This window comes from Sminthopsis crassicaudata, chromosome 4, assembly GCF_048593235.1.
Source record: "Sminthopsis crassicaudata isolate SCR6 chromosome 4, ASM4859323v1, whole genome shotgun sequence".
Classification (NCBI taxonomy): domain Eukaryota; kingdom Metazoa; phylum Chordata; class Mammalia; order Dasyuromorphia; family Dasyuridae; genus Sminthopsis; species Sminthopsis crassicaudata.
The window spans coordinates 182,782,346-182,807,745 of NC_133620.1; the positions used below are offsets into that span (position 1 = coordinate 182,782,346).

General features: G+C 31.8%; 1 protein-coding gene across 3 annotated transcripts in view; it reads left to right on the top strand.

The window, feature by feature from the left end:
• MAN1A1 (mannosidase alpha class 1A member 1) overlaps nt 1-25,400 on the top strand; it is a 166,940-nt gene that overhangs the window by 39,479 nt on the left and 102,061 nt on the right. For 2 of the 3 annotated variants that reach the window (XM_074309988.1, XM_074309989.1), the window contains exons 3-4: nt 7,158-7,254; nt 13,105-13,220. In XM_074309988.1, the coding sequence (XP_074166089.1) occupies nt 7,158-7,254; nt 13,105-13,220 (213 nt within the window). Of the gene's footprint in view, nt 1-7,157; nt 7,255-13,104; nt 13,221-20,152; nt 20,189-25,400 lie in introns of all 3 variants that reach the window. The other variant, XM_074309987.1, reaches the window with a different exon arrangement.

The following is a 25,400-nucleotide window of genomic DNA, read 5'->3' on the forward strand; positions in this document are numbered from 1 at the left end:
AGATCTATTAGAGGGCCTAAAGTTTTGCCCTATGGCAGAGCATATTCTAGAAAGTGACATTGTATTTATAGTAGCTTCTCAAAATATTGAAGTAGGAGGAAAGGTGATGGTGCTTGAGAGGAAAGGTGATGGTGCTTGAGTGTTCAGAAGAGAGACAGTTGTGTATATGTGTGTGTATATTATTGCAAACTTAATGAGTATAACAACCTCATTATTAATTTAACTTAAACTAGCATAAAACAAGTTTAATCTTCTGTAAGCAGAGAATTATATCACATATGAAATAAAGTTTATTGACTGATAAAAACAGGCTGAAAAATATAGGGTATGTTTGAACTCTTCATTTTAATAGTGTCTGTGAAAATAATTCTGACAAATGGTATATAGACATTACAGTGCAAGTTATCAAGAATTCAGACATATTCCATAATATTCCATAACACCTTTTTATGTAAGCCACTCGAGGATTTCACATCTTCTTTCAGTAAGGTGATAATACACCACAATAAGTCAAATAAGTTTTCAGTTTTTTTTTTTTCCCTGAGGCTGGGGTTAAGTGACTTGCCCAGGGTCACAGAGCTAGGAAGTGTTAAGTGTCTGAGATCAGATTTGAACTCAGGTCCTTCTCTATCCATTGCGCAGTTTTGTATTCTTTAATAAATCTTAAAAGGTGTGGCCCCTCACAATCTTGAAAACTCACATAAAATATTTTGTCCCTTTTGTACTAGAGAAGTCTGAATTTTTATGGTATTAAAAGATAAGATATGTTGATATTATACAGCATACTATTATTATTCAAAGAAGTTGATGTTATACAATACTATTCATATATTTTATGCATTTCTCAGTACTTTTCCTTTGTCATCTGCCCTTAGCATGCACTTATGGCTTCCACAAAACTCCCCTCAAATTCCCATTTAATTTCTTATGCCAACCCACAATATATTGAAACCACAATGGAGAAAAGTTGCAAAGTGAAAGGCATAAATGTATTATTGATGAGGAACTTCGCACTAAAACAGGAATAAAAGATGTAATCAGTAACAGAAATGTATAGTAGGCTGTATTATGAGGGCAACAGTTGAAATGTGGACAGCCCAAGTATTCATGGTAAAATCAAGAGATGGGGAGAAATTGAGCAGTTTCTGGCTTGTTGAGTGGGCCACTTGTGGGAGAACATGGAAAAAAAAATTTTCATGATAGGTAACTATGTTCTATTGTTAGAAGGGATATCCAGATCTATGAGAAATATGGATCCATTGAGGGATTTGAAATGTTGACTTAACTTTTTCAAAGCATAAAAGTAACTAAAGTTATTAATGACTTAAGTCTTAAAGTACCCCTCTTCTTTCCAAGGGCAGCCAAGTGGCTCAGTAGGTAAGAGTGCTAGATCTAGAGTTAGGAAGACTCATCTTCCTGAGTTGCAACTTGGTCTCAGATATTTACTAGTTGTATGACCCTAGGGAAGTCAAGTCACTCAATCTGGTTTGCCTCAGTTTCCTCATCTGTACAATGATCTGAAGAAGGAAATGGCAAAGCACTCCAGTATTTTTGTCAAATAAAACCCACGAAAAGTCAGATACAACTGAAACAATAATTCTTTCCTGAAGAAATATAAGTTTTCTTTGGTCAAAGAGAGCACCAATAATTTGGAAAGCTAGAACCTTATCTTATTCTTTCTTAACAGATTGTATGTCCTTGAATTTCCCATCATCAACAGTATTTTGCTTCAGACATTAATATACTGAGTTCAGTCTAAAGCAATAATTTTAATGTTCTATTCTTTAAAAAAAAAATCCTCCTTGTACAACTGAATTTTAAAAAATGTTGTCATTGCAAAACAAAAATAGTAAAGAGTGAATTGTGGGTTTGCCTGGTTTTGAAGATAGGCAAGGCAGATGGGACCATCTTAGTGGATAAACAAACATCTTGTATTAAACACTATAGATACAAAGGGAAAAATCAAACAATTCTTGCCCCATAGAACTTATATTGTTCTAGTGAAAGAAGCATTGCTGAGATGGCTGGATAGGAAGAGAGGTAAGGATACAACAGGGATGTGGGACGAGAGACAAAGAAAGAACTGAGGGACTAAAGATTGAGAGGATAACAAAAAGTAGATGGCTGCGTAGATATAAGAAGCAAAACTGATAGCAAGCTAATAATAATAGTATGTTGATAACAGTTATATGTGTTAACCACTTGCAAAGTCCTTTACAAACATTTCATTTGATCCTCAATACATTCTGGGCCATCTTTTACAGAAAATTGAGGCAGATATAGGTTAAATGACTAAATTGTCCAGGATGTTACACATATGATAATTATCTAAGACTGAATTTGAACTCAGATTTTCTTGACTTTATACCCAGCTATGTATCCAGTGTACCACTAAAGCCCCAAGAGAAGAAAACAGCATGACAAAAAGGGAAGACAGACACAGCCCCCAACTCCATTTCTTGCATGAGTTCCAGCCCGGATTCCTCTCCTTACTGTTATATATACTTGAGCAAGTAACTTTACCCCTTGAGGGGACCATCTCTAAAATAGTTCATTTCACCTCTGAAATTAGCTGAGACGTTAGCCAGTAAGAAGCTTTTCAGAGTCCCTACAGTTTTGTGGTTTGATGGGGCTTCTGTATATATCTAAAGTGTAATCATTTGAAAGTGAAGGAGGTTAGGGTGTATTGGTAGGCATTCATAATAGATTTTGTTGTTTAGAAAATGCATCAGTCTTAACTCTTCTCATACTTTGTATATATGACGGAATACTATTGTACTGTAAGAAATGACAGGATGTTCTCCCAAAAACCTGCATAGACTTTTATGAGCTAGTTCAAAGTGAACCAGCTTTCTGCAAAGTAATAGCAATATTGTAAGATTATCAGCTGCAAATAATATGACTATTTCTTAGCAATACAATGATCCAAGACAAATCTGATGGGGAAAACATTAACCATACGCAGAAAAAGAACTGATGGTGTCAGAATACTGATTGAAGCTTTTTTTTTTTTTTTACATTATTTTTCTTGAGGGTTGGGGTTTGTTTTGTTTTTTTTTTTTTTTTTTTCAATCTGTTTTCTTTCACAAAATGACTATTATGGAAATGTTTTGCATGACTGCTTATGTATAATCTGTATGCAATTGCTGCATTCTTAATGCAGAGGGGTAGGTATGGGGAGAAGAGGGAAGAGAATCTGGAATTAAATATTTTTTGGAATTCAAATATTTTTTTAAAAGCTTTTCATACCCAAAGAGTTTTAATAGTTAAAAATGTGAGAAAATTCTTTTGACTTTTTTCTGTTATTGTTGTTTATGAGACAATTTGTATTCACGAATAGTGAAATACATGAAGCTCAGACTTCCTGTTGTCCAAATGCATTTACTGGCATTATTCAGGGTCATAATGCAGTCCCTTAAAGTAGGAAATATTGTATTCTAGTGGTGAAATGATATATAATAGGTTGATATTTGAGATTAGAGTAGTGTTGCCCAGATTCCATTTTATGCTCATATCACACTAGAAAGAGACATAATTGATAAGTGAGAGTTTGGAGGAGCTGCAAATAAATTCCTTAGGTTGTTATTTTTTGTGTTTATATCTAGCACACACACACACACACACACACACACACACACACAAAAAGATTGAAAAGAAGAATGTTGATAGTATTATCCCCAAAAGGATATTTTGTATAAAAGTTTTTACCTAATATTCTTGAAAAGTTAATTTTTCATGACATTTGAATGATTTCTGATAAAATGTAATAGAAAGCACTGTCAGACTTTTTAAACCTTGGCATTTTTCCTTGCTTCAACTTTCAGAGCTTTAAATAAAAATTGAAGAGTTGAAAATGCATCAAATTCTAACTCTTGCATTATGTAAGCAAAATTGATGCTCTACCCCACCCTATGCTTTACTCCCTTATTTTACTAATGTTGAACTTCCAGAAATAAAATTGAGAGGATTAAGAGTATGAAAGTACAAATGGTCTTCAGAACTTAGCTTCTCTATTGTCAAAAAGACAAGTGAGAAGAAAGAAGGTATTTTGGCAGTATAGAAATTTAGACCTAATTGCTATTTTTCTTCATTTCTTTAAAAAGAATATCTGTCTTTATTGACTTTTTGTTGTTGTTGTTGAACTGGTTTTGAATTTAGCTGTGGCAGATTTGTATTGCAAGTTGGTTTTCCTGCATAATGAAATAACTAAAACTCACACTTTTCTTATTGTCCATTTTGGAGGGGCATTCAAGGGCATACCACTAAATCAATAATTCCTTAAATTGAAGTTATGGATTCATTCTAGTAGTGAAATTATCTTTAATGGACTGGTGTTTTGATATTTGGGTAATCTGAGGGCTCCCTTCAAAACTGAATATTATTTTTTTTCTATCCATGCACATTTATTTGTTTTTATTTTCAAAATACATGCAAAGATACTTTTTAGCATTCACCTTTATAAAATTTTGTGTTCTATATTTTTCTCCCCCATCTTCCCCTCAACTTCTTCCCCTAGATAACAAGTGATTCAAGATAGAAATTAAATATGTGCATTTCTTCTAAAAAAAACATTTCCACATTTATCATGCTGTACAAGAAAAAATCCTATCAAAGAGGAATAAAAAAACAAAAAACAAAAACAAGCAAGCAACAGAAAAGGTGGAAGGAATTATTTTGTGATCCATAGTTAGTCCCCAAGTCCTCTCCCTGGATACAGATGGCTCTCTTCAACATAGACCATTGGAACTGCTCTGAATAATCTCATTGTTGAAAAGAGACACATCCATCAGAATTGATTATCATATAATCTTGTTATCATATAATCTTGCTGTGTATAATGTTCTCTTGCTCCTTCTCCCTTCCTAAGCATCAGTTCATGTAAGTCACTCCAGCCCTCTCTAAACTCATCCTGCTGATCATTTCTTATAGAACAATAATATCCATTACATTCATATACCATAACTTATACAGCCCCAACTGATGGGCATCCACTCAGTTTCCAGTTCTTTGCCACTACAAAAAGGGTTACCACAAACATTTTTGCACATTTGGGTCCTTTTCCCTTTTTTTATGATCTCTTGGGGATGTGAGCCCAATAGAGACACTGCTGCATCAAAGGGCATAGTTCCAAATTGCTCTCTAGAATGGTTGGATCAGTTTACAACTCCTCCAACGATACATTTGTGTCCCAGTTTTCCCATATCCCTTTCAACATTTACTATTATCTTTTCCTGTGATCTTAGCCAATCCGGAAGGTGTGTAGTGGTACCTCAGAAGAACTCTTATTATTTATTTATTTATGTATTTATTTATTTTTTTGAGGCTGGGGTTAAGTGACTTGCCCAGGGTCACACAACTAGGAAGTGTTAAGTGTCTGAGATCAAATTTGAACTCGGGTCCTCCTGAATTCAAGGCTGGTGCTCTATCCACTGCACCACCTAGCTGCCCCCTGTTATTTTTAAATTTTTTCATACATATTTCCTTTGGAGTTAAACCAGTTGCCATATTTTAAATATATAACTTCCAATAGTGTAAATAAAAATAATGCAACTACTTAAAGGACCAGTTATTTGAATTAATTAAGACCTAGCTATATTTTCACTTGAATGTTTGTATGGGAAGGCCAAAACAAGAGCCTTAGGCTATAATTTTTCTGAGTCTGGCTGTTGCTACTGATAGTTCTTGGATCTATTATGAGAGTAGTAAGAGGTTGATTTAATCTTCAAAGCTTTCTTGGGAAAAGATGATCATGGAGGACAGGGATGAGAGAACAATTGGAAATGAAAGTAGAGAATAGTTTTACTTAGGTGGAATGTATAATATATAAAGAAGTAACAGAATCATACTGAACAAGTTTGATCTGAGCTTGAAAAAGTAGATTGTAATTTAGTTGTGGGGAACATTGAATACCATTCAAGAGTTTTAAATAAAGGACTAATAATGTTTGTAGTGGTCCATTAAAAAGATGACTGAGAAAACAGTGTGAAAGATGGATTGGAGAAAACAAAAAGTTTAGGTCAGAAATCAATTAGGGGAATATTTAGGCATCTAAGTAGAATGAAATGAAGGCCTTGAGTTATGTTGTTTATAGTGGGATCAGGTGATGGTAGGGGGAGGAAGAAAGGAATAGATGTTACGGAAATAAAAATAATGAAACTTGGCAACTGATTATATTCTTAGGGGGAGAATGAGGGAAGTCAAAGATAATAATAATGTTAGGAGACTTAAGATATGGTGGTACCATAAACTAAAATTAAGAAGATAGAGGAAGAAGGTCAAGTTTAAAATTTTAAGGAAGATAATGAGTTCAGTTATAAATAGAATGAGTTTTAGGTGCTAATGCAATACTGAGGTATAAATATAGGTTCTTTTAGCTAGTAATGTGAAGCATAAGCTCCTTAGAGAATACCCATATTCAGGAGTCAAAGGGAGGGAGGTAGAAGGAGATAGAGTGGTTAGAGAGAAATTTGACGAGATCCAGATAGACTAAAAGGGTCAAAGAGTATGAAATCAGGAAACAAACAATTTATTTGGTGACAGGAAGCTTATTATTATCTTTCAATGGAGTAGTAAATTTGGAGATCAGATTACAAGATATTAAGGGCTGAATTAGGTGATAAGAAAGTGGAGACTATGAATTTGGAATATTTTTTAGTGAAGGGGAGAAAAGAAATGGGATGATGGCTTGAAATCATCATAGAATCAAGGAAATTTTCACTCTCCCCTTATATAGGTGAATAGGCTGGAGACACCCAAGCCTATTTTGAGGTTTACAGAAAGATTGAAAGATTTTATATGTGTGGGAAAGAGGAAGGAAAGGTAATATGATTGGCAGACCTGGTTACAGAAGAGGATGGTAGAGTATAGCTTTGGGAAAGAAGTCAACTCTTCCTCCAAGACTGTAGGGAAGGATGGATGAGGATAGTGAAAAGACCAGAGGAATTTAAACAAAACAAGGATATTTTTAAAGGATATAGGTTTTATTTGTGGTTCTGAAATTCTTTCAGTGAGCCTAAAAGTACTTCATTATGTATTTGAGCAGCGAATTTTTACTTATTTACTTTCTTTCTGATATACAATAAGTAACAAAATTGCATTTATATATTAAACTATTCAATATGAATTATAACCCTGTTTTCATTTCTCTTCTCCCTCAGATGATGAAACATGCTTGGGATAATTATAAACTTTATGCCTGGGGATTAAATGAACTGAAACCTATATCAAAAAAAGGACATTCAAGTAGTTTATTTGGTGAGTAGCATATTTTGGTACTTAGTGACAGTAAATCTTTCCCAACTGAATATGACTTGTAATTCTGTATATTTATAAGGATTACTTATAGAAAATATAGAAAATTGAATTAGTAAAGGTTGCTTGTAGTGACATAAGTAGCTGCTGGTAGCTCTATCTATTTTGACCACAAAAGATGGCTTTCTTTTTACATGAAGCAGTCAATCAAAAAAAAAAAAAAAAAAAAAAGAAAGAAAAGAAATAGTCTGTGTAGCCAATAAAATGTGTTTATGTTATGTCTCATGTGTTTCCACCTATTATTAGCTTCTAATATTCCAAGGATTGCGAAGGAAGGTATCTCAGTTACTTATTTTACTCATATTACCTTTGTGTAGCACCTTTACATTTTCTAAGGATTTTCATTTAGTTTGTTTTTTTAATATGGTAGTTAATAAAAATTATCACTGTTTGACAGATTAAGAAGCTAAAACATAGATTTAAGTAATTCACTCAAGGGTACCTAACTAGTAATAGACATTAGAGAGACTCCTGTCCAGTCTTTCCACTAGATTAGGCTACCTGATATATGGACAAGGGTAATGGATTCAATTCCTAGACACATGAATTGAATTTTGTCTGGCATCAACAGAAGGAATTGAGGACCAGTTTATTGGTACTCCTCCATAATTTTTAGTTCTGCCATGAAGTACACATCCCTTATAGTTTGTGCGAAGAAAATATGATTAATCAAACAGTATTGTAATAGTTATTTTATGCTATGATGATTATCTCTTCTCCTTTTCCCTTCCTCCCTTTTTTCTTCCCTCAACCCCCAGAACTACTTTTCTTGTTTATTTCTTCCTGAGAGGATTCTGAGGAGGAAACAGGATGAGGTACTTGGAGAGGTGGGTTTAAGGAATGGGCTATTCTTTGGTTTTCAAAATCAGGAAACTGAGTATAGCGTTTCATTCAAAATACAGGGCTCTGAAAATTGAGTAGGTTTCTTTTTAATCTAAAATCAAATTAGCCTCAGAATAGAAAGTGGCTTCTGAGCATGGTCCCTTGATGGACAAAGGAAAATTTCTTTAGGCAGCAGAGAATCAAATCTTAAAGAACTTTAAACAGGTCACATTTCCTTATTAACATGATTAATTTTAAGAGACAGACTATCCATGACAGACTATGTTTTGTTAAGGATTGTTTGTAAAATAGATCATCAGTTTATATTTGCAAACCTGTTTTACATGGATTTTATTTTGTTGTTTTACAAAGTATGCATACATATTGTCAGTGTTTGGCTTTCAATTAAATTAACACAAAGAAGCTAATAAGCAAACAGTATAGATTGTGGGTTATGAATGTTCAAATGAAGCCTTGTATAGCTCAGTTAATTCATTCATTTTGAATCTGTTCATCACAATTTGCCAGTATATTATTATACTCTCTCTGTCTCTTATGTCTATATCTCTGTCTCCCCTCCCCCCCCCCCCCTGTCCCCATATATACTGTGAATCAGGTAGGTGATACAGTGCCAGGCCCAAAGTCAGACAAGACTCAACCTTGTATATTTAAATATGGTTTCAGACACTTACAATCTGATCCTGGGCGACTCAGCCCTATTTACCTTGGTTTCTTCATCTGTAAAATAAGCTGAAAAAGGAAATGGCAAACCATACCAATATCTCTGCCAAGAAATCTCACAAATAGTCAGACATGACTGAAACAACTGAACAATATATATACTATAGCATTTTTTTGTAATGCTTATCAATTTTTTTTTCTTTAAGGATTTTCTTTTCAACAAAATCTATCCAATGGAAATCAAGATCATAGAATTTAGGTTTTAAAAAAATCTTAGTCCAATCCCTTGTTTTCCAAATGAGGAAACTGAGGCATGGACAAGGTACCTGAATGTTCCAAAGTCATATATGGTAAACAGCAGATCTGAATAATCTGACGAGAAATTTCATGCTCTTTTCAAGATGCAACTATAAGAAACTCAAACGATAAGGCAAGGTGTAGATGAGTCCTTTATCTTAGAGATATATGGTATCTTAGAGTTTAGGAAGGAGGTATGACAATGGATTGTTTTATAAAGTAGATTTATAAGCTTCTCTATGAAGGCTTTTAATTTCCATTTTATATATATATATATATATATAAAATTTCCCATTCTCTCTTCTTTGTCTTCATTTTGACTTATATCTTCCTTTTCCTCCTCTCAAACTCTTTATTTTTCATGCATATTCTCTTTTCTTTCCCTTTTTTTCTTAGTTTCTGCTATACACTTTACTGTAATTAATAGGTAAATATTTCTTAATCTCATTAGTAACACCTAGGGTTGGAAATGTCATTGATCTCTGCCCTATGATATATTACTATAGTAAATCAAAGATCATCATAGTAAAAGGGCATAATGCTTTACTCATTGTTATTGAACTCACCTCACACCTGGAATATTTGATTATTCCTGATCATTTTGTAGTGCTTTAACATGCTGAAGTCATAATGCTTATAGATTCAATTTACTTGGAACTCTACATCATTTGCCCCAGAACTTTTGACATATCTTTCTTCCAAGTAAGAAATTCATCAGAATGAAAGATTTTGAATTCTTAAGAATATAATTTTTTAAAAAATTTTTTGTTTTTTATTTATTGATTAATTTTCAAAAATTTATTTAATACTACTTTGGAATTTTATTCTATAAATCATAATTACTTCAAAATTGGTTGCATTTTACTGAATTTCTTATCCAGAAGACCTTTTTGTTTCTTTCTAGTTTAATAACTAGAAATATTTATTTATTTAAATTTATATTGATCTAGAGAAATATTATAGTTTCCATTATTTGTTTAATTTGTATAGACTTGAAGTATTCTTAGTTTTGCTCTGTGAAAGTATATTGTAGAACATGCAATAGAACTTGTTTTTTAAAATAATAATAATTTACTTTGAGGAAAGAACATACAACTTCCATAGTGCTTACTACTTTGTATTCAAATTGAGGTTAGATATATGGAGTGGCTCTTTATCTTAATAGCTTAGCATAACTTATTTACCCCAAAGATTACTCTAGTCAACCAGAACTGCAATCAGAACTATGAAGTTTAAATTTTCACAACTTATGTATTTTATAATTATATTGGTGAAGTTGTTCTTAACTCTTTAATCACTGAATATTAGCAAAATCCTTTACCTAATAGAAAAATGAAAAACAATAGGCTCTTCATCATGTAGATTCTTAGAAAATGATTATCTTTTCTGCACAATTGTGGCTGTTTTGAAGAATTGACTTTCTAAGCAACTTTTTAGAGGAGTTAAAATAATTTCAGAATAATTTTTAGGAAAACTTTTTAGAATTTTTCCTCTTCAATGTTACTCTTTACTAGTAAGAGCATAGCAACTTTTTCAGAATACTTTTACATTTATTAAATGCCTACTACGTGCAAAGTCTTGTGCTAGAAACAAAAAGATCCTCAGACTTGGTTAAGATAGGGCTTCTAACCTTATTACTCTGATGGTGAGATAAGCTTGAGAGCCAGGTGGGGTTTAAGAAATCATCTAATCTAACTCATTCATTTTTTACCTCAAGTCTCGAAAGTAACAGAGAATAGTATAATAGGGTTTTAGAACCAAGGACCTTTGACTCCAAATTGACCTTTCTGTTGCACCATATTGCTTTCCAGGACACATACACAGATTAAAATGTCACCCTCCCTTTATATGTAAAGAGACATATTTTAAAATGAGTTCTAGTTTCAAACTTCTCCAAGAAGATGCATAACCTCATGATAAGATTTTTTTTTTCCCATGTCAAGGTCTCCTCTTCAATGAGGAAAAAAAATATGGTCATTTCATTAAGACAATTTTAAGAATGATACAATGTGGGGTGAACAAAGCGCTAAGCCTGGAATCAGGAAGACATTTCTTCAAATTTGGCTTCAGACACTTAGTAATTGTATTTAATACCTATATACCTGTTTCCTTATTTGTAAAATGTACTTAATAGTACCTACTTCCCATGATAGCTGTGAGGATAAAATGATATATTTCCAAAATGCTTTGCAAATCTTAAAGTGCTATATAAATTACTTAGTATTACTATTACTAGAAGCTACCACTACCATCTTAACTTTGATATTTACTTAAATTTACTTAAATTTCTAAAGTTGAAAAGAAGTAATGGTCATGTTTACCAAAAAGATTTCTCTAATCAACCAAAACAGCAAATGAAAGAAGAGACCAGATAATTGAACTGAAACTAGAAAATTAAAACACTTCTTTGAAAGGCTTAAACACCTTTGATATCTCAGTGAAATTTTGTAATTGATAAGTTCCAATTTTGAAATCATTTTTTCTTTTGTAGCAGTATCCCCAAATGGTTATATTTTAAAATAAAATTGCCTTAATGCAAAAAAGAATTAGGTTTTAAAATGTATTTCATCAAAGATGTCTCACCAATTAACTTTTTTTCTTCTAGATTAGATTTAGAATTAAGTGATATTTTTGCTTGTAAAACATTTGGAAATTCTACTATTAGCATTTTCTTCTACTAATTTCTTGGTATTTGGTTTGTGAAAGTTTACTTTTGAATTCCTATTTGGAGTGTAACATTAATAAATGCAGCTTTTTTGTTCTCCAGAATACTGATTTCTCATATTTGGGGCCCTGCTTTAAAATTAGAAAATAAACTTTTATAGTCCCTCTTTCATTCCCCTACAAATAAAAATACTTGTTCTTTTTCTAGCCTAACAATTCTTGTTGAATAAACAATTCCAGATTATCGGTATTAGAGGTCATTTTTGCATAAGGTGAATACCATTTTATACCTCCTGAACATGAATAGCATATTGCTGACAACTATTTATAAATGTTTATTTTCTTTGCTGTGTTCTAATCCATTGTTATGGTAAATTGAGCATTGACTATGTTCATATTTTCTTAGAAAGTTTACATGGGAATGAACAAGGTACTGACCTTGTTCAAGATACATGAGGTAGAAATAGTTTTTTTGTTTTTGTTTTTTTCTCTTTCCCAAATTGGTTCATTTATTTTCTATTGAATAAATTTCATTTTGCTTTAGTAGCTATAATGTCTTAAAGCATGGTGAATTGTAGAGGAGGGGGGAGCACTGGATTTGGAATCAGAATTGTCTCTGCCACTTAGTACTTCAGGTAGGACATTTAAGCTCTCTGGTTCTCAATTCTTCATCTGTAAAATATGGATATTGGTTCAGAACACAGCCCTTTGAAGTACAAAGAAACCTACTTTTGGAGACAGTTCTCTGGATTGTCAAATCCTATATGATGCTTACTGCTAACTTAACTTCCATAGGCCTCAGTTTTCTCATATGAAAAATGGAGGTTAAACTAAATGCATTTGTTTCCAGCCCCAGATTTGTGATTTTGCCTTCTAATTTAGATCAAATTATGCTTTATTATGTACAGGTGTGATTTCATATTTCATTGAATTTTTAATGATTTAATCTGAATTTGAGGGTCAATATTTGTTTTAATATAGACAAATCAAAAAGTAAAGTCTTTTATTTTACATAGGAAAACAGTAAGCATGTTTCCAATTCTTAGTCTTATGTTATATTTGTTATGATTTCAGATTTGATATCTGACCTATGTATTTACTTTTTGTTCTTTAAGAGAATTTCAGGATGTGATCATGAAGCATAATTTTAATTCAAAATTAACCTCTCCTCGCTTGAAAAGTTTTAATTATATAGTTGATATTAACCACTAGCTGATTTGAATGGGTATTTGCTGACTAAAGAGACTTTTAATTTCAAGATATGGTCAAATTATTAGCTCTATCTATAAAGCACATTTTTTAAAATAAATAACTTTCTTTTATTTTTAGGCAACATTCAAGGAGCAACAATAGTTGATGCCCTAGATACTCTTTTTATAATGGAAATGAAGGATGAATTCAAAGAAGCAAAAGAATGGATTGAAAAAAATTTAGATTTTAATGTGGTAAGTTAAATACAAGTTAGCATGATTATTTAATTCTGTCCTTTTAAAATGAGCTGGTATTGTATAGTAAAATATTTGTTGTGTTATACTAAACCCTAACAGTAACAAATCATAGCACATTTCTTATATCATCTTTCTCAACATTGGTTTATTCCCAAATAGGAAAGTTGTTATTCTGGGCCTGTCTTCCCTACTTCTCCCAGACATATGCATGCTTTGGGAATAAATAAAGTCATTCATAAATAAGCTCTTACCAAGGAAGAAAAAAGATGATACAAAAATAACAATAGTGGATCAAAATTTTAGCATTCATGAAATAAAACTGCAACTAGAATTAAAGTCAAATCATATCTAATAAAAATAGCCATAAAGTAAAATTACAAGAATTTCTTTTATGTAATAAAGTATAATTAGGTGAGGCAGTGAATAAAGTACTGGTAAATTGAATTCAAGTTCTGTATTCAGATTTCTTCTCAGTCCCTTATTAGCCATGTGACCTGGGACAAATCAGAGCCTCAGTTTTCTTACCTATAAAACAGAGGTAACAATAGCACCTCTTGCACAAGACTGTTGTGAGTATCCAATGAGATCATACTCAAAATGCTTGGTAGAAATTAAAGATTTATATAAATGCTAGCTCTAATCATTGTTGTAATGATCTCAAAAGCTACTACATAATTTACTCTAACAAATGACAGTTTCCAACTTAAAGAGACAAAACAAGAACATATTAAGACAATGAAGAATAGTGGAGAGAGGGGGGTTATTATTGTATTATGATAGTTACTTGAATGTAGTTTTAGTTAGCTTTGAAATTATATAACATGTAGTCTCTTCCCCTTAAAGCTAATTTTTCTGCCCAAGAGAAAATATTCATTTTCCATTATCAGGAATCATAAGAGGAAATTAAAATTGAGATTTTTCTAAAATTTAAAGAAAAGTGAAAGGAGAGCATCCTTATGAAGGTAGAACTTGAACTTTGGTTCCCTAATTTAGTGGCAAAACCATGTTGACCAAAGAGGAGGCAAAATGGTCTGGACTGCTGACACAATGTTAGACTTTGTGGAGACAACTAAGCTCTTTGCCAGATTATATTGGAAGGCAATCACCATCTCTCTACCCACTGATATAATTAGTTCTTCATGTATGTGAGAAATGCTGAACTGAGAAAAGCATATTTGTTTTCTCTTTAATAAAATTGTGAGGTTTCCTTTTGAATAACTTTACAGTGGGGCAGATATTAGTGTTTTGTTTTGTTTTTTCAGCTATAATATCTAAGTACTTTCCAAATCAATTAATCATAGATTTCCTCCTCAATATATAAAGTTAAGTAGCATTTTATTCTTTTAAAAAAAAAAAAAAAAAAGTTAAGTAGCATTTTGTAGATCTTTTTTATTACAACTAAAATACTATTTGTTGTTAGAACTTTTAACTCTTACCCTGTAATTTCCATCTCCCCTCCCAAAAATATAAACTGTTAAAAATTATTTTTTATTGTAACATGATTATTATTTAAAGAAAAAAAAAAGATTTCTTATTAAAAACTGACTTAAGAAGCAAAGTAAACATGTTTCATTTTATAAAAATTTGTTTTTACATAGACAAACACTTCAGCTTTTAATTTACAATGTTTAAAATTTTAACAACAAAGGAATTATATTATAAAGAATACAATTTAATATCTTTTGATTATTGCTGAAGCGATTGGGGTTAAGTGACTTGCCCAGGGTCACACAGCTAGGTAGTCTGAGGCCAGATTTGAATTCAGGTCCTCCTGACTATAGGGCTGGTGCTCTATCCTAGCTGCCCCTTTTGATTTTTTTTTTTAACTGTATTTTTTAATTTTGCTGTATATTTTAACAAGAGGGAATATTTTGGCAAACAATAAATTTCATAGATAATGGAAATGCATATAATAAATATCCTTCATTGGTTTATACTGCCAACAGCTAAAACTCAATTGAGTTTTAATTACAGAAAAATAACCGGATTTTTTTTTTTTTTTTTTTTTTTTTTTTTTTTTTTGCATTATAATTAGTACAAAGTTCAGATAACTTCAAAAGTTATTTAAAATTATAGGAATGATTTGTATCTGGAAGCAAGAGAGATGGTTTCATATTAAGTTTTCCTGGTTAAGATTAAGTCCCTCCATGAAAAGAAGAAAGAACATAATGTATACTCTTAACACGATTTCAAACTTTGTTCTGAGAGTTTAGGTACAAAAACTTTTTCTCCATAATTAAAGTTTGTTTTGGCAATTGAACATCCTCCTGTTAATACCAAGAGAGTTTTCTAAGTCATCACCCCATTTAAAAGAAAGGGAAATTAAAAGAACTGAGAAATTAGTAGTTGGAGAAGAGGAGTCTTTTTCCTACAATAACCAGACTGTGTTTGCATTATCAATAGTACACAGTTCAAATGACTTCAAGACATACTTAAATTCATGGGAGTGATTTGTACCTGGGAGTAGGAGAGACAGTTTTACAACATCAGTGAAATCCCAAACTGGAGGACAGATTCAAGGTCTGCGCTATAATGAATTCTGCATTAGAGAATGGTCAATTGAGGCTAAGTATAGTGGTTAATGTTAATTATGATTAACTAGCTTCCCTTTCATGTCTGTGTTCCTATTCCCAATCTGTCTCTCTGTTCTTAATAGCTTTTCAAGGTTTATGCCCTCAATAAATGTGAGTTCCTCTTTCAGCTTTCTCCATTCATCCCTTTCATAGAAAAACAAATTGGCAGCTATTTTTTGAGTACTTGGTACATGCAAGACATTGGATACTCTATATGCAATATGAAGAACAAAAATTAATGTGATTCTATACCTGTCTTCGGGAACTTTACAATATAAATCAAAGTTCTTAGCTTAGGACTCCTGGACTTTTTGTTTTGAATAGTTTGACAATGAAATTTCAATATAATTGGTTATATGGCATTTTTTAAAATTGAGAGACATAATTTCTGAGTAATTTAATCATTTTATTAATGCCAACATGTTTATTAATAAAAGGATGGTCCTTTGGCCATCTGCTTTAAACCAAAGATCCCCAGTTTATCTGCCTTTGACAGAGTAAGGTGTTCTTGAGGATCCAATCAATTCTGATTGGTTAACAATTAATCAGAGAATGAATATTAATAGTGAGTACAGAACTTGAATCACCCAAATCTTGGTCAGAGATTTGACAATTTCCATATCATCTGTTTGACAAAAGGAAGAAACAACTTATTTTCCCAGACCTGACTGAGTAAACACAGTGAGCAGGAATCTTCTCGTTAACCCAACTTAGGATTTCTTATTGTCTTATTAGATCTTGACCCAGGTAAATCTTCCCACTGGTTGATGAGGCAATACCAAAGGAGAAAAACCTTTGGTTCTGATTCGGTCAATTATTATTAAATACTAGAGAGAAATAATGTCTCTGTCTCTCTTTTTAAATATAAGGAGTTAGATAGCATGAGACAGCTAGGTGGCATAGTGGATAGAGTTGTAGACTTAGAATCTGGAAGACCCATATATATATATACCCATATATATGTATATATATGTATATGTGTATATGTATATATATATATATATATATATATATATATATATATATATATATATATACATATGTGTGTATATATATATATATATATATATATATATGTATATGTGTATATATATATATATCCTGCCTCTTTACTAGTTCTGTGACCCTGAACAAGTCATACAACTTCTCAGTCTCAGTTTCTTTATCTATCACATAGGAATAATAATAGTGCTAATCAAAAATATTACTTAAATAAACAAAGTTCATTTGCCTAGAAAAAATAATAGTTCTAATCTCTTCAGAGTTGTTGAGATGATCAAAAGAGATAAAACATGTAAGACAAATGTAAACCTTAAAGTGCTACGTACAATGGCTTACTGAATGTACTTGGATTCTACCAGCTTGCCCAAGGTTGTCCATGGCACAAAAAAGATTAACAATCGCTGGTCTAGATAAAGATAGGACCTACCATAGGAAGTTAACATTAAAAACTAAATCAAGAAAACAGTAGAAAATATATCACAAAATAATATATGGCTAATTGCCATATCCAATACAAGAAAAAGGGAGAAGTAATTTCACATTGGAATGATCAGGAAAGAAAAGTTTAATAAGGAAGTGAAGTTTGACTGGGGTTTTGAAGAATAAGTAGGATTTATTTAACTATAGCAACTTAGCTATATATGATCTTTTATAAGAGCAAAGGCTTTACAATTACAAAGCATATATTATGTATCTCATTTATTCTTTACAATAACCTTGTGAAGATAGTTATTATTAATCCAATTTTATAAGTTAGGAAACTGAGAATCAAATTAAGTAATTTCTTTAAGGCTACATAGAGTTACCAAGAATATACATCTGGGGCTAGGCCATGTTTCATAATTCTTGACCCTATTGCCATGCTACCTTTATTTGTTCATTCAACAAATGGTTATTAAGCATCTGTTTCTAAAGGAGCCCTAGACAAGATACTAAGAATAAAAAAAATATAGACAGATAAGAATATAGTCCTTACTCTCCAAGTCTATTAGGGTGTAGAGCAGAGTAATATTATGTGAGGTATAAGGAGGAAGACAGTTAATGAGATTAGCAAAGAAAAGACCTCATGTGGACAAGAACATTTTAGTTAGACTTTAAAGGTTATGTGAAGCAGGAAAAAGAGGCAATTCCAGGCACAGAGGAAAGTATTAGCAAAATATAATAGAATTATAGATTTAGATCTGGAAGGTACTGGGAGGCCATTATGTCCAACTTCCTCAATCAGAAGGCCAGAGAAGTTAAATTACTTCTTCCTGACCACGAATTTATTATCTCAGATCAGATTTGAACTTGGGATGTTCTTTATTCTCTATTCTATCCACTATATCATCCTGCCTGGCATGGAAGTAGAAAAGCAAAAGAAGTTCTTGGAGATCAAATAGGCTAAAATATTTATGATGAGATAAAGCTAGAAATATGTAGCTTTGTCAGATTGTGGAGGACTTTGAATACCTGACAAAAGAAGTCTACTTGTTGCGTTAGAAGCCACTGAAGATTTATTATCAAAGAAAAGAGTTGCATAACTAAATAAATGTATATAGAAAATAAGCACATCAATACTATGAAACATGGATTGGGAGGATGAGCATGGAAGATGAAATGAGGACCTGTACTTAGGTCCTATAATGGTGGAATAGAAAAAAGTAACATTAGAAAAATGATGGGGGAACATAATCACTAAAAACTGATGAAAACTTAATTGTATGAGAAGTAGATAAGGGCGAATAGTCAGAGCTAACACCAAATAAGTCAAGGCTGGATAAATATTTGGGAATTAGTTGCCTAGAGGTAATAATTGAAATGGATATGATTCCAAGCAATAAAATATATGGAAAGAAGAAAAGATGAACAAGAAGAGAACCTTGAAGAGCATGAAGGTCACCTAATTAGTGTCTGGACCAAGATTGAAGTAGGGCCATATCCCCTGAGTCACCTAAATAGTTTAAAAAGTTGGTCTAACTTTAATTTCAACCAGACAGCCTTCTAGATTTCCCTGCAATTTTTGTCAACTAGTGAGTTTTTCCACCAGTTGAGGCTATCTTTATCAGATACTACTATTGCACTATATGCATATATTTCTAAAAATATTTCTAAATCTTATTCTTAACCTGTCCTGATGATCACCTTTCTTTTTAAACCAGTTCTAAATTGTTTTGAGGACCACAATGCAGTAATATAGTTTGAGATATGGGAATGTTAGGTCTGCATCATTTGCACTTTTTAAAATTGAGATCTTAAAATTGTGGGGGGATTTTTATCTTATTTATTTATTTATTTTTCTTCTTCCAGATTTTTTTTTTTTTTTTTTTTTTTTTTTTTTTTTTTTTTTTTTTAAATTTCTATTTAGGGGCAGGTAGGTGGTGCAGTGGATAGAGCACCAGCCCTGAAGTCAGGAGGACCTAAGTTCAAATCTGATCTCAGACATTTAACACTTCCTAGCTGTGTGACCCTGGGCAAGTCACTTAACCCCAACTGCCTCAGGAAAAAAATTCTATCTAAAAGTAATCTTTTGGTAGTTTGATTGGTATGGCATTAAATAAGTAGATTAATTTAGATAATATTGTCGATTTTTATTATGATCAATTAATATTTTTTCAGTTATTTAGGCCTGTATTTCTGTGGAGTGCTTTGTAGTTGTAATCATAGATTTCTTATGTGTTTCAGTAGTTGGACTTATTAATTGTATTCATTCTATAGTTAATGAATGCGTTTTCTCTTTCTTGTTGGTTTATGTTGGTAATATATTGAAAGGATGAAGATTTCTATGGGTTCATTTTACGTTCTGCTATTTTATTGAAGCTGTTCATTCTAATGAATTTCTCAGTTAAACTCTAAGGTTCTCTAGGAATATCATGATCATCTGCAAGAAGTGATTTTTTTTCTTTCCTCTTTTACTATGCTACCTTAATTTATTTTTCTTATTTGTTTTGTAGGCCTTTCTAGAACTTTATCAAATAGTAATAATGAAAATTCTTACTCTGTCCCTTTTATTAAAAAGACTTTTATGCTTTCTCCATTGCATGAAATGTACAATCTTAGTTTTAAAAGAGATACTATTATCACATTTTTTAAAGGTTCATTTTATTCCTATAGTTTTAATTTTTTTTTTTTTTTGGCTTTGTTTTTTGTCAGTAATATCGTATTTTGACAATTATTTTTTTTCATCTAGTGATAGAATCTTAGGATTTTTATTGCTTTGTTATAGCATGGCCTATTATAGTTATAGTTTTCTTATTATGAAACCAATCATACAATGCCAATGTAATCCATATTTTATTCAATATTTCTGCCTTGGTATTCATTAGGGATATTGGTATATAGTTTTCTTTCTCTCTTTGTCTCTCCCTGGTTTAGGTATCAAGACCATATTTGTATCATAAAAGGAGATTGGTAGGATCCTTTCTTTTTCTATTTTTCAAATAGTCCATATAATATTAGAATTAATTGTTCTTTGAATGTTACTTACAATTCACTTGTAAATATATCAGGTCCTTTTTTTAAAAATTGGGAATTCATTCATAACTTATTCAATTATTTCTGAGATTGAGTTATTTAAATTCTCCTTTTACTATTCTGGGCACTTTATATTTTTATAAATACTAACCCATTTCATTTGCTATTTTGTTGACAAAGATTCCTATAATTTCCTTTATTTGTTGTGAATGCTGATTTTTATTTTTGATAGTGATAATTTGGTTTTGCCTTTTTTTAAATTGGATTCACAACATTTATCTTTTTATTTTTATTTTTTTATTTTTTAGAAAACTAACTCCTAGTTTTATTTCTCAATTAAGTGGTTTTATTTCAATTTTATTAATATTTTCTTTGGTTTTCAAATTTTTTCTTTTTTGTTAGAATTTTTTGATTTGTTGCTTTTGTAGTTTTAGTTTTTTATGCTCAATCATTGATCTCTTCTTTCTCTCTGTTGTGAATATTGGTGTTTAGAGATTAATTTTCCTGTCAGGACTACTTTGGCTGCATTCCAAAAGTTTTGGTATGTTGTCTCAATGTTGTTATTTTCTTTGATGAAATTATATATTGTTTCTATGACTTGTTCTTTGATCAATCAATTCTTTAGGATTTAATTAACTCATCTCCATATAATTTTAAATTCTTTGTTCAAAAGTCCTTTATTAGTTATATTTTTATTGTGTTTAATATTTCTGGTTTTCTGCATTTGTATTTGAAGTTGATTTACCTTAGCATATGATTAATTTTTGTAAAAATTCTATGCTCAGCTGCATATTTTCACATATTCCTTTTTATTTCCATTCATTAATCATTGGAAAGCTATCATATATAATTTACCTAAAGTCCTATTCAGTCCTGAAATGTATATTGAGGTCCCTAACTATTATCAGACTGCTATCTAATTCTACCTTCAATTTAATTAATTTTTTATTTATGAATTTAAATGCTATATCATTTTGAGATTATATATTAAATATTGATATTGTGTTGGCAGCATGAGCCTTTAAGTATAATGTAATTTTCCTCTTTTTCTCTTTTAATCAGGTTTACTTTTACTGTTGTCTTGTCTGATATTATTACTTTTATGTTGACTTATTTTAGTTCCCATGAAATATAAATTCATCTTCAATCCCTCAGTTTAACTTTTTGTGGATTGTTATGTTTGAAGTGTGAAAAAAAAAACAGCTTATTGTTGGGCTCTAAGTCAATGGATTTCTAATTCGTTCCATTATTCTTTTCTGTTTTCTGGATGAATTTGTCCTATTAACATTTATAGTTCTGATTGTTAAATATTGTCCTACACCATATCTCCCCCTCCCATTAAAATAGATAAGGTAGTAAAAGAAAAGGATCGTGATCAACATTAGTGATCTTTAAAGCAATATGCTTCCACTTCAATTACTCTCTTTTTTTTCTTGGAGAAGTTATCAATTATTCTTAGCTTAATGCCAATATTTTGATCCATCTCCAAAAGATGAAGTTTGTTTTTCTTGTCATTCTCATCCTTATTAAAATTCCTGTTTTCCTGTTTAGTTTAGTTCAGTTTTTTTTGTAAAACAAACCTATATATGTGCGTGTGTGTGTGTGTGAGATAGGTAATCTGTAAGTTTTCAATGTTCCTTTTTTTATTTCAGATGTGACTAAAGTATGTGTGATACCCAAGAACAGTATTCCAATTATTTTTGTATCATCTCATATAATCCAATTAAGAGGAATACCAATCTCTCTTTTCTCTAATTTTTCCTGTACTTTTTCCTTCTCTTCTTTCCTCTCAAGACTACCTTCTCAAAAAGAAAAACTACCCTCAATCCCTTAATTTCTTATTTAATTCATTTTTTTTTTTTTAACATGAAGTCTTTAGAGTTCTGGAGGAATAATTTTCTCTTTTCCCAGTTGTTGAAATGCATTTGCTTTTCTATGTTTCTCATGTCTCGTGTTTTTATTTCAAAGTTTCTACTCAGTCAGCTCTGTTTTTATTCTTTCTGGCTGTTTACCATATTTTTTATTTGACCTGAAAGCTCTGTATTTTGGCAGTGCCATTTCTAGGTGTTTTCATTTTAGACATTTTTAGTTAATTCCTTTTTATATCCACATTATTCTTGGGTTCTAATAAATCTGGGCAGTTTTCTTCTATGATTTTTTGAAATATGGTATGCAGGAGGCTGAGGTACCAGGCATGTTTAACACATCTAATGGTCTTACAATGTCTCTGTGCAATTTTTTTTCCAGATCTCTTATTTTTTATTCTGAATATCCTAAATTTTCTTCTGTTTTTTCAATCTCTTGATCTTACTCTAATATTTCCTAATGTCTCATGAACTTAATGATTTCTTTTTGGTCTATTTTAGTTTTTCAGGAGTCTGGGTCTTCTGAGGTATTTTTATTCTCATTAAGTTTTGCTCAAGAGATCTTAAATTCATTTCTTATCTCTTGTACTCATCTAAGTATATTTTTGGTTTTCCATTTATTTCAATCTTCACAACTTCTGGCTGTCCTTTTTTGTGCCGTTCTGAGTTGGTTAAACATGATTACTGATATTTCTTTTTAGATTTCTTAAGTTTTTGTTCAATCGATCATCTTTATCATTGCTAGGATGATATGAAGTGGGAGAATGGGTCCTATATGGCCTTTAATCTCCAGATATCTTAACCAAAAGCCCATAATTATTCCAATGTTATTTAATATTTTTATTACTGGTTTAGATAAAGGCAGATAATCCAGAGCTGGGAAAGATAATTGAGTGATGTTATCTAATACCCATTAAGCTTAGACTTAATGTCGGGGGCATTTCCTTAACATTTAGAGCTAGAATCAAAAAGTTCTTGAGAGTTCTGAACATTGGGTTGAATCTAGAGATTTCACAGAAAATCATAGAAACTCCTTGAGGAGGATGTGCTTACCAGTGACTACATCTTTTCTCAGGATCACATATTTAGAGAATTGTCTAAAGCATAAGGATGTTGCCCAGGGTCTTTCTGCCAGTGTGGCAGGATTTGATTCCAGGTGTTCCTGATTCCAAGGACAGTTTTTTATCTGCTACACCATGCTTCAGTGCATGCTAAATCTATGAAGAGAAAAGTTATTAAGGATAAATATAAGATTTGCAATTGGGTTCAAAAAATAAATTTTATAAGGTTTTAGTGGCTTTAGCATTAAATAACATTTTAGTTCAGTGGTTCAGTGGTGTGTGATAGGACAACTGAAGAACTGAATGCAGCAGCTTTGAGGCTACAGAATAAAGTCTTATGATTCTTCTGTACTTTGTCCTAATCAAACCACACAGCCAGAAGTATTATATTCATTTTTGCAAACCACAGTTTAAAAATGCCTGAGAAACCGGGAACTTTCCTGAGGAAGACAATTAAGATGATCAAGAGCCTTGAATAAGTGATAGCTAATGTTCAGTAGAAAGAACTGGGTGTGTTCATGCTTCAGAAAAGATTAGGGGCAATATGGTGTTCAGTCATTTCAGTCACACCCAACTTGTCATGACCCTGTTTGTGGTTTTCTTAGCCAAGATACTGGAGTGATTTGCCATCTCCTTCTCCAGCTCATTTTACAGATGAGGAAGTAAGGCAAAAAGGGTTAAATTGACTTGTCCAGGACCACCCTGCTAGCACATGTATGAGGGTACCATCTAGCTGGAGATTTCTTTTTTGGATATGATTTGGGCTAAGTGGATATTGACATCTTTTCCAACTCTAGAATCTCATGATTCTTTGAAGTGGTCAGCAGATGATGCACAGAGGCAGGGGGAGAACTTCAAAAACCACTTTGGACTTGGTAACAGGATTATAAATGATCCCAGAGAGACAAATTTCAGAGTAGTGGGAAAGGAACAAGAATTGCAGTGGGTTGAGGAGAGTTTGAAAGTGACAAAGCAGAAGTAATGGATGTAGTTAACTTTATTGAGACATGTAGCTGTGAAAGATAGAGAGATGGAAGTGAATTGGAATGGAATCCCTGCGGACATCCCATAATATTGGTAAAGTAGGTTAGAACCAGGTTGTAAAAAAAAAAAAGTTGTTTATCATGATTGGAGCTTAATTTGTAGGCAGTAAGAAGTTGTTTAAAGTTTTTGAACATTTGAGTGATTAAAAGAGATAAGAAGTGAAACTATGCAACCTTAAAGTGCTTTATAAATGCTAGTATTAATGATAGTGCTGTTTTAGAAAATGTATTCTTAGGAGTATAGGTTTTAAAGCTGGAAGAAGTCTCAGAATATCTCATTCTCCTTCCTTCTTCCTGTTTTATTAAAAAAAAAAACAAAAACTGAAGCCCAAAGAGACAAATGAATGTTACCTGAGGCTTAGAAGTAGCAAGGAATGAAGTAGATTAAAACTTACCAAGGTTAAATCCTGAGTTATTTCTACTATCCTATGCTACTTCTTTGCATTTATTGTTTATTAGTCATTATTGTTTGTTATTTACCTTTTTTTCCTACTACTAAGATCCAGTGTGAAATGGAAGTAGTAGATGCTTAATAACTGTTGTATGTGGTTCACAACCATATCCTGACATCCAATTCATTAAGCTTTGAGTTAAACTCATCCTAGGCTGAAGGCTATTTTATTAGCTACTTCATTATTTATGGTACCCACCCAAACAAGTCCCTACTAAAAACACAGGATAAGTACTCACTGAAAGGGGGAAAATAAGTTTGTTTTTTTTTTTTCCCCTGAGGCTGGGGTTAAGTGACTTGCCCAGGGTCACACAGCTAGGAAGTGTTAAGTGTCTGAGACCAGATTTGAACTGGGGTCTTCCTGAGTTCAAGGCTGGTGCTCTATCCACTATGCCACCTAGCTGCCCTGGGAAAAGAAGATATTAAAAGCACATACTGTGTAACTCAACTGATGCCTTGAAATTTATTTTTTGTCATACCAGTTTGGCACAATTATTATATAATTTAGGTAAAAGGAATGCCCCCAAAATACTTGCTCTAAAACATGTTCTCCATGCATTCTATGAATTAAAGATTAGAATATAATATTTCTCCATTGACTAGTCTGGAAATACTTTTTAATGATTCACAAAATTTTTTCTATCAAAGTTGTTTGTTTCTTAGAAACAGTAAATATATATAAACATTCTCCCTATGTTCTGTGCATGCAACACTTGAAGTGTTTATGAT